The sequence below is a fragment of the Halyomorpha halys genome, unplaced genomic scaffold (genome assembly GCF_000696795.3).
Source record: "Halyomorpha halys isolate HHAL.00 unplaced genomic scaffold, Hhal_1.1 Scaffold833.1, whole genome shotgun sequence".
Lineage (NCBI taxonomy): Eukaryota > Metazoa > Arthropoda > Insecta > Hemiptera > Pentatomidae > Halyomorpha > Halyomorpha halys.
This window is the reverse complement of record NW_027109632.1, coordinates 629,202-640,471: the sequence shown is the minus strand read 5'-3', so window position 1 is coordinate 640,471 and position 11,270 is coordinate 629,202. Positions and strand designations below refer to the sequence as shown.

The window sequence follows — 11,270 nt, the reverse complement described above, 5'->3', positions numbered from 1 at the left end:
ATATTTGAATTCAAATCTCCCGCCATGTGTGACGTCATCAAAATGCTGGCTTCTGATTGGCTCCTCACGGAAGTGTGCCAGCTCCCCCATATTCTCTCTACTCCCGATGGTGCTGCTATCTAGCGGTCACCGTCTGAACTAACAACCCTGCACTCTGGTGGCAAGTCGAGGAACTCCCTCCACAAAAAAGTGTCCCAGCTCCCCCATATTCTCTCTACTTGTGCTTGTACCGTTAATCTCCGACTGTAATCAAATCTATTTATCTATCATCATGCACTATTTTGAGCTGTCTCTCTTTAAAGCTGTGGAGAATAAGTAATGATTTTGTTTAATGTTTTTTAAGATTTATAAATTTAATTATTGTGGTTGATGAAGAGTAACACCATCATATACCAGAACAAATTAAATCGTCCAAAATTGTGTAAATATGGGCTAAAAATAGGTTTTATATGTAAATAAACCACATTATGTTGGAGGAGATCGGGGCTGTATAATTGGTATCTGTCCTAGACGGGAAAAACTGTTACGCCACTGCCACAAAGTTTAAATTAAATTCCTCAAGCTCGAGAATCTAACACCTCGCCCAAATAAATAATAAAAAAAGTTAAAACGTAGATGTAATTTTCAGTATTACAATTCTTTCGTTTAAAAAAATCATTTATCGTTCATCAATATTTAAGTTGTACTGAAAACGAATTCAAAGTAAAGTTCCACCATACACAGATAATTTAATAAAATATGAGATTTTGGTAAAAATATTTCTCTATTTTTTTTTTTATAAATTTTGATTACGTTATTTACTGTGGGTTTCTAAAAGAATTCAAATAAATAAAAATTTGCCTGATTTCAATGGGATCATGATCGATTTTAACTATAAAAACGCCAATATGTTTTAGTACAAGAGCCGGGAAGAGAAAAAGGCAGTTATTTAACCCCAATTTTTGATTTCTTTCATCAAAACTATGTAAAATTACTAGTAAAAATTTATGACTCTGCCATAAAAGGGAAATAAAAAATAGCGGCTAAACGTTAAACGTTATTTAAACTAGAGTAAATTATCTAAAATATGAGCCTTAACAGAGTTATTTACGTTGAATAGTTCTCGAGATATTGCTTTTTATAAAGTGATATTTCATAAAATGTATTGAAAGATTAGTAGTTAGTGTATATATTTTAAGAAATCTATATCTCAGGAACTATGTGACGTATAGATATCTATCAGCACTCATTTTAAAGCTAGTTTAATGTTTAATTAAAAGTAATTTATGACCTTCATCTTCGTATGAATAGTAGTTTTGATTGGATTTACTAAAATAAATTGATTTATAGTTAGACAATAAGTTTGATTTATGAAAAACTTTATATCAGAAACCATAAGACGTACACATGTTAATCAGCACTTACATTGAAGCTAGTTAAATTTACCATAAAATAGTTTATGACCTTTATCTTTGTATGGGAAGTTGTTTTTATAATATTTGATAAAATAAATTCACAAAATGTTAATTTCTAGTTTTTCGGAGAAATGTTTTATTTTTGAAAAAATATATCTCTAGATCCAGAAGACGCACATATGTCTGCCAACACTCAAAATAAAGGAAATTTAACTTACTATAAAGTAGTTTATGACAGGTATCTTCGTAGGACTAATATTTTTTATGGTATTCGCATATGAATATAAATTTGGCACATGAAAAATTGTCTGAACAACTATAAATCAATTTATTTTAGCAAATATCATGAAAAATACTATTTCTATGAATAGTATACTATGAAATATGAATGAAAAATTAATTTTTTTTATCGTTTTAAAACATCCACAATTTTTTATTCCTCCTACCTATACTTGACAGACTCATCAATTTTGACTAGTAATTATACATAGTTTTCTTCAAAGTAATAAAAAATTGGGGTGACATAACTGCCTTTTTTCTCCTCTTGAGCTCTTGTACTATTTCGCTTTTCAAACATTCCGATAGGCCACAATTTCTAAAATGATTATTTTCCAAGAATGGAAAACGGTGGGCCACACAGCCTGAAGTAAAATTGAACAATAAAGAAAAAAATAAAAAAATTATGCCGCATTCGTGCAACTTTTTCTCAAAAATCGATAGAAATAAATTAAAAACATAAATTGTTTAAATAAGGTTTTCTACTTTTCATGACTTTACGACATTTAATTTATACTTTTAACATTTAATAAAGGAAATTTAAAAGAACATAAAAACATGAGCAGCCGATAAAATACGTGTGTATTATAGTCGATAAGTGAATTTCTTTAATGACTAGATTTTTCCCCATTCCCGTGAGAAAAATTCTTGAATTGAAGAAAAAAATTAACAAAGGTAATTCAAAATGGGGGAATTTCAACTCCCGAACACAAAACATCGAAAATGACTATAATAACATCCTATTCAGCTCTATGACTAGAAGAAATGACCCATGACTTACTTTTCCCATATCTTAATTCTATCCCGGTCTTGAATTTCCTATTCTTAGTTCAAAATGTATTGCTAAGGGTGTTGTCTAGTTTTATAGAAATATTTTGACATCTTCGCAGTAATTTATATCATGTTGTGTAATAAGCATCAAGAATTTAAATATATAAATGAGTTCGTATGTTCGTATATTTGTTGTATGTTGAGTATGCATGTTCGTAAGAAATAAAAAATTACTAAATAAGAGAAGGGATTTAGAATAGAACTTTCAAAAATGTAGAAATATCAAAAAACGTAATGTCAGCTTAGGAATAAATAAGTCATTATATTGTATATAAAAATGTATCACAAAATATCCGAAGGCACGAAGCGTTTACTGGTTCTCTCGAAATATGATATATTGAGTACTGATATTGTCTCAAATTATATTTTACTAGCTAATGTAAAATTTAAAAATATTAATCTAATCATTGGTGGCAAAATAACAATATTTACTGAATATTACTTTATAAAATCACATACCTATTTATGACTATTAAAATATTTTTTGGATATAGATTTGATTGTACCAAACTTTTTTGGGAGGTTATTGAAAATACAAAATCAAATCAGGTGTATTATTATCGTAAAACTGTTAAACAAACGTACATTGTATTGTAATATAATCATAACTATGAAGGTCATCAATGATGTCATATATTAAATTTTTTTTACTGCTTTCAAGATGAATATAAAAATTAGGTTTTTCAATTTCCGAAAGTAAATGAATATATTTATTTACACATCACAATGGCCTCGAATAGATTAAAAATTATTTATAGCGAGAAATTTATTTATCTTACCCTTATTTCATCTTTGATTCGTTTATCTTCTTCTTCCCGTTGTCTAATGAACTTTCGATAGAGGTCATCTTCTTCTTTTCGGTGTTTCATTTCTAATTGTGTTTGTTCATCTTTGTCCTGAAAAAAAAAAAAAGAAAATATAATGATATTTTATTTTAATCAAATATGATTCAATTGTTTGAAAACAAATAAAATAAATAATTTCCAGTTCCATCTCACATTTAATGTCTTATGAAATGTCATTGAAAAAGAAGTGTTATGGAATATGGAAAATGTCTTCAATGAAAGAAGGCCCTAGAAATGTAACATTAAGATATCATAGAAACATGAGCCTTAAGTGTTGTTTTGACGGTGGCAGTGATAGTGAAAATCACTATTATGATAGTGACAATCACTATTGTGATAGTGATATTTAGCAATAATGACAGTTGATAGTACTATTAACTGTCTTGGTAAACTTGCACGATAAATATCAATAAAGTTATAATAAAATAAGATAATGAATATGAATACGAAATGATAAAAAAATAAGAAATAGAAGAAAAAAAACAACAATTATAAAAAAAAAATATAATAATAAATACATTTTTGAAACATTTATTTATTTATTGACACTGTATTTATTTAAAAATACATCATGTAAATTGATGTTAGATCATAATGATATGATAAAGGCTTGTAAAGAAATAAACCATTTGTAACATAATAAAATAAAAAATGAAACAAAACTAAACTTTGAGTAAAATAACGTCTTGAATACAATTATTGCAATTTACAATATTTACATTTAGCCTGGGTACTTCGAACAGAGCTTGCCCTGCCTACTTGTGGAGGAAAAAGTAGGACTCTCTAAGAAGGAAGATCCCGGTGTTTCCTCTCAACCTTGTAACTGATATTAAAAGTCAGTGGAAGATGAGTGCGGGCGATGAGAATTTGGGCATTACCAGAACTCCAGTATAATTATTTACAATAGGTCTCTGGATCACTGCCGTTTCAACCTTCGGGGGGGGGGGATTGTAAGGATGGGTAATTCTTGTAAAGGATTGTACTGGGAGATTAGGATGATGAGCGAGTTTTTCATGGAATGTGATGCTTTTGAGTTTAACAAGGTAAGATACAAATGGAATATCATGGTGTAGAGTATTGGTAGTTACATAGTAAGGTGCATTGACTATTGTTCGAAGGACTTTGGACTGACAGGATTGAACATGACAGATATTTTTAAATTTTAGGGATGGAAAGAAACGCCCAGACGATACTAGGCAGTATAAGAACTATCATAGGTAGAGAACAGGATGATCAAAATAAATTGAAGAAGGGCACTAAAAAGCAAGCTGTTGATTCTTAATAAGTAACATAACGAAACCAATCTATACTAAGAAATTAATTAATAAAACTAACAATTAACAGTTATACGTTCATGCAAAGTTTCCAACAACAACTTTTATGAGATGAAAGGGAGGTATTGTTTGTATACGTTATGAGTGAAAAATTCTAAACCAAGAACTGACTGCATGGGTGTAATTTACAATAATCTGGAAGATGCTGAGGAGGTAAGCCAGAAGAATCCATTATCCAGGTACTTGGACATTGGTTGGAAACTGTCAAGGCTGGGAAGCTTGGACGATTTACAACGATTGGAAAGTAAAATCAAAACAGGAGTTGGAGGTGCGAGTTACTGGACCAAGGAGAGTATCAGTGCGCTATTGAAAGCTACAAAACAAAAAAAAAGGAAGGGGCAGGAAGTGGAGTGAATGGAGAATTGTTTGCTGGTATTACTGAGACTCAAGCCTTTGTCCTTACAACTTTATTCTAACGATTCGTGGTTAATTTATTGAAATATATTAATTTAAAAATCTATTACTTCTCTTTTTAGTTTATAATACAAAGTGAATAGAGTACTCATAATTAGAGAGAGAGAGAAATGCTTTATTCATCCATGCTGCCCAAATACATCGGGTTGCTACATTACACAGCATACTAATCAATCCGTGATCGGTCATATATAAATTACATATTTTTACATGATATAATAAAAAAGAAAGAAAACTTTCCCCCCCCCACAGTTTTCTTTTACAATCAATTCCAGTTTACACACTAAATACAAATATTTCAATTTATTCCTTTTTTCTTTCCCTTTCTTGTCCCTTCCATTTCACAATTTTTATTTCATTTGATCGACAAATTCACTCTCCCGAATTCCCCCTAATACCTCGCGATTATCTGACTGGTTTTCTTTCATAAAAATAATAATCTTCTTTGTATATATAAATAATTAACCGTATAATTTTAAACAATGAAGATTTAATCAACTATTTATTTTCCGACGTTTCGGGCCACTTTGTACAGCTTCATCAGGGTAGTTCAAGTTGATAGTTTTAGAGACTTTACAAAGTGGGGCGAAATGTCGGAAAATAAACAACTATTTATTCTCATTTTATCGCAACCTTGATCATCTTCTTCATAATTGTTAATAATCTTCTTTGTTTCAGGATCTCTATAATGAGACCCTAGAGGTCTGTATGATTAGAAAATTCATGATTTTTAATTTAAAGGAGTATTTTTCAAGCCCTCCTAAAACACTATATCTGTGTTAATCAAATAATTGACTACAAGTAGACTGTTCTACAATAGTCACAGTTTTATCAGAGAAAGAATTAATTTTCAACAAAGATAAATTATTTTCATAGACAATCAAGGCTTCCTTTACAACAATTTCAGTTTTTAAATTGTTAATACAAGCGTCAAATTTTTTTCCGGAATTTCTTCACCATCGTGCGCTGACCTCCACAAACAGATATTTTTCTTTCACTTATTTAATGAAACAAAAGCACTTACACAAAACGACTTTGATACAAGACGTTTAAGAAAATTTCAAACTAAAAACAAGTAAAGAAAAAATAGAAGTGTCAACACATGAATTGATGGCGTATGTTGTGGTGTGATTGTAGTCCAAGAGCCGAGGCGAAAGGTCTTATATTTGAAGAAAACTTTCCTTAATACGTCCTTCAAAATTTTTATTTGTTTTCTAACCCAAAACGGTGCCCATCAGTGTAACGAATGTGTAAAAACTTAATTATTTAAAGATTATTTTTTTATGTACACATTGCACTGCACAACCAATAGATGCCAAAAAAACTTTTTCTACCGAAAAGTGATTCAAACTTATGAACTACCTCTTGGAAACATCAACTTCAAAAATTGCACTGTTGGTAGAAAATAATCAATATTTTGTCAGCCGGCACGACACCCCCTCCTAATTTCAGTAGATAAAGTTGTTGACTATTTAGAGAATAAGTAGTGCTTGATATAAATCATCTTCAAATAAAACAATTGTTTGATAACTGTCACCCTCTTTTGATGGATGCCGTTTTTAAGCGCCTTCGATTTGAATTGGCATTCAAATGCAATGTAAATGTTGAGGGAATATATTTCGTGGATATGTGATTAAAATATTTCTTCACCTCGGCTCTGTAGTGCAATAGACGACACAGAGAAGTATGAATGAGAGAGGGGCATTGTAGGAGGAAATGTGAATAAATTAGAAGGGAGGTACATGATGAATGAATTACGTTTATGAAGGAAACAACACTGAGAAATATCTTGTTTAGTTTATTCTAACGGTGTTTTTGTTCAACCTCAACATATATTCATAATTAGAATATAAATTTTATTTATTTTTTGAAATTTTACAATAACTTAGATATTAAAAAAAAAAAATAAATAGAACTTTAAAGAAAATAATGTAGACTTAGTTGTCTCGGCGTTATCAACGTGTATGTGTAGAGCATATTTTTGTAATATACAACATACGATATACAGCTAAGTATAAAAGATGAAAATGGTCTAAATAATAAATATATACCAATTATTTGATATTTTGTTGAAAAATTAACAAAAAAATAGAATATTATTTCCGTTAATGATCTGAAAAAATCATAAATATCTGAACTATTTCTATTTTCAAGCTGGGATTTAATTTTTTTTTTATTAGTGTTTTTTTTTTTATTCTGGTTTTGTATTTTTGGGTGCATTCAGCGCCAAATTTAAAATTTTTCAAATATTTTGGCAAATTCACAGCCAATGATTCAAAGTACCTAAGAATCCAAAGTGAAATCGACAGAATAAAATGAATTTGTACAATAGCAACTAGGTAATGGCTTAGGGAAAAAATAAATAAATAAAACGCATGCAGTACCTTAGGTTCAGTAATTCATAAGGAAGTACTTTATTATGACATACGGTTATATAGGAAGGTAATGTGGTTAGCATATAACATTAAACGCAAGGGTTTCTCCTAAATCCCGACTGTTGAAAGGTCGGGTACGCTCTTTGTCTGGAAGAGTCCCAGAGTCGACAAATGGCTAGTAGATCAGACAGTATTATATTTTCTGCCACGACTGGTGCTCAAATCGGGGCTAAGAAGTAAAGAGTTTATTTATTTATGTCTTTCGACCACTAGGGCCATTTACACTGAGTTTACAAAGTTAGTATATAACAATTGACATATTAACAAAGTTACAAAGTGAGAAAGTTACATATAATTACAAAGTGAGTAAGTTACAAATTAACAATTACAATTGCAAGTAACAAATTTGCAATTACAATTACATATTTACAATTAAAATTACATATTTACAATTATGATTTACATTTTAAAAAGTTGCAATTAGATTTGAGGTAGTTAATAAATTGCTATAATGAATTTTGCATCCACTTATATCTATTGCTGGACAGTTAGACTATATGCGATCGTAAATATTAATGATTTTTAAGAAGTGAAAAAGTTTTGTTAATGTAGTGGGATCTTCCCTCAACATCTGTAAGAGAACCGGTGTGGTTCGTGAGCAATACATTCAGTGAGAATATGCCTAACGGTGAGATCGTTTCCGCAGAAGCGACACGTCGGTGCATTTTCTCTTTTCATGAGATGACCGTGGGTGAGTCGAGTATGGCCTATCCGAAGACGGGTTAATACCACATCTTCTCCCCGTAGCAGATTCAAGTTAGGCGTAAAGAGTTAAGTGGAAGTAAATAAATATTAGAATCTATTTAAATATGAAGTATGTTATTACTGAATATTCATTTATTCACCATTTGTTGCATAGCAAACAAAAGCTACAGTATAATACTACAAACCTTGATGAATAGTAAACAATAGAGAAATTAAATCAAATAAATTCTATCAAATAATCAGTTACCCTACCCTAGCCAACGGTCCCCTGCCCCAGTTCCCTTCGATAATAATCCGATAAATCATTTTGAACAAGTAACACGACTGATATTAAAGGAATCATCGTTTATTTAAATTTTACTTTAATATTTATCCAAAATCCTACGTAAAATCCTTGATGCTCCTTATTACGTCATAAATAAACTCATTCAAAAAAACCTTAACTTCCCATTCGTTGCAGATTTGACCCAAAACAGATATGCGTCTTTCTATTCCAAACTCCTTAACCATCCTAACCCATTAATTCTTAATTTTTCATCCTTAACAATCCCTGATAATCCCCCGAGGTCCACGGGACCTTCTAATTTAAATTAATGTTTGAAGTACCACCAATGGGTGGTTCCTTCCCAAGATTTTCAAGTGTATATGAAACATACTACATATTTACCTATTGTATTATTTTGTACAGTTGTAAATTACAATAAATAAATAATTAAAAAAAAAAAAACTTTAATATTTATTTTGCAAACGTTCTACACTTCCAATTAATTACAAGAGCGCCATCTTACAATAATTCCCGATTACTAAAATGAAACCAGCACAAACATGAACATTCGGTATTCATCTATTCAGCTTCACTAAATAATCATATTACTCCCGTATTCTACTCTTCAAATGGAAAATCCGTCATTAAAAATGCATCGCTCTTTTTCCCCACTAATTAATCACAATTAAAATTATATAATTAATTATTACAATTAAAATTATCACGCAGTTTTCCAATTTCAGGCACTTTTTATATATTGCTCGATTTAACTATCCTAAGTCTACTCTTCTCGTTTTAAGCAAATGTTTCAAAAGTGAGATAGGACCTTCGGTTCCTGGGGGTTTTAGTGGGACCGGTCCGGCCGAGAAGGATTGGTTTTTTTTTTTGTTATAATCTCCTCTTGTGCGATGCCGTACATCGACCAACATACTCGCAGTAAGTTTCTGTTTCAAAGGAGAGATAAGTAAGGCTATCCATGGAGGACGGGAGAGGCGGGTTTCACATCGTTTTCCAATTTCAGGCGCTTTTTAAATATTTCTCAATTTAACTATCATAAAGTCTACTCTTCCCGTTTTAAGCCAAATTTTTTTAAAAATGATATAGGACCGTGGCTCCCTGGGGGTCTTAGTGGGGTAGGTCTGGCCGGGAAGGAAGACATGACAAATACGACTTAGTCCATTATGAAATCAAGACCCATACAAAGGTGTTATCTTATTTAGCATGCTAATCTATTCCTGATCATCCTTGTAACATAAAAGTGTGATTGAAATTCTACTGGTAGGTTGTTTGTTTCTCCTTAAGCTACGGTCATTTAGATTTAATGACATTGTCGATGATAATCAATTCATTGTTCAGTGTGCGCATTTAGTATTTGAATTTTTACATTTAAGCAATAATAAACAAAAAATATTGAGAATAAAACTTTTTGTACTACATTTAACCCACATGTTTTAAATACAAAACTATATAAAAATATAGATTTAACACAGTTTCATCCTAAATACATTACATATATTTCACATTTCTGTGGAAACGTTTAGGCCCTTCCTATTGACCATTTTCCTCGTAACCCCACTCTCATTATTAAAATCTATTTTTAAATCTACATCTACTTGAAGTAATCGTTATAAATGTTGAAATTTATTTCCAACTGTTTTTTTTTTTACTAAGATTTTAAAGAGATTATTTATCGGAGCTTTTATATTTAGAATATATAAAGTAATATTATATAAAAATTTCATTATTAAAAAAAAATGTATACCGTTAAAATTATAAAACTAAGAGGTTTTTCATAACCACTTAATGTCCGACGTTTCGCCCCACTTTATAGGGCTTCATCAGGGCTGTCCAAAGCGATAAGTTAAACAGATATTTGTTTAAGTTATAAACTATTAAATAGTTATAAACTGTTTGTTCCTTTTTGACCGCAATCCTGACCATATTATATTTAAGTTTTACGGTCAACTATATATTTATATATATAAGAGGTTTTTCATTTATGTCTCGGTAAAATTAATTATTTCTTTAACCAAGTTGAAATAAAATTTTAAGTTACCTTATTTTTAATCTTCAGAAAAAAAATGTGTGAATTGTCGATTTTTTCTTTCGGGTTCGAACGAACTTTAGTTGGAAACATATGTTTATTATTTTTTTTTATTATTTAAAATACTTTTTATTTATTAATAGATATTACAATCTGCCACAGTTGTGGGCAATAGGTAATAGTGATGAATGATCTCATACATAAAAAAATAAAATAAATAAACGAATGAAAAAAAAACTCTCTTAAAATATATAAAAACAGAAGAATAAACAAAATGAACATAATCAAACTATGTGTATAAAATAAAAAATAAAAAAAATAAAATAACATAATGCTAAAATAATAATCTATAGTCACATTTACACTCTACTATATACAATAATATACAATCGAACTGAGGATCCCTGAGCCCACTCTATCCCCTACGTGGGTAGAGCAAAGCTCAAAAGATCCCAGCGCATCCCTCTCGCCGCATCACTGGTAGTGAGCCAGTGGAGGCTGAGCAAGTGCGCTTAAGCCGCAAACACTCAATTTGAGTGGAGAATCTGACCATTGCCAGAACTCCAATTGTCCATTTTTATTTTAATAAGTCTCTTAGCCACTGCCGTTTCAACATTCTCGGTGGGCTGTAGGGATGGGTGGAACTAGATAAGGTTTGAACCAAAGGATTAGGATGGTTGGAAAGGTTTATATGGAATTTTGAGAATTTGGTTGGTATGAGGTCAAG

The 11,270-nt window shown here is 30.6% G+C and overlaps 1 protein-coding gene across 1 annotated transcript in view; it reads right to left on the bottom strand.

Moving 5' to 3' along the window:
- Positions 1-3,280: 3,280 nt before the first annotated feature.
- Positions 3,281-11,270, bottom strand: part of LOC106686523 (hillarin-like) — a gene marked incomplete at its 3' end in the record, with an annotated part of 68,978 nt that continues 60,988 nt past the window's right edge. Inside the window, exon 2 of the mRNA XM_014429876.3 lies at positions 3,281-3,397. Coding sequence (XP_014285362.2) covers positions 3,281-3,397 — 117 coding nt within the window. The remainder of the gene's footprint in view (positions 3,398-11,270) is intronic.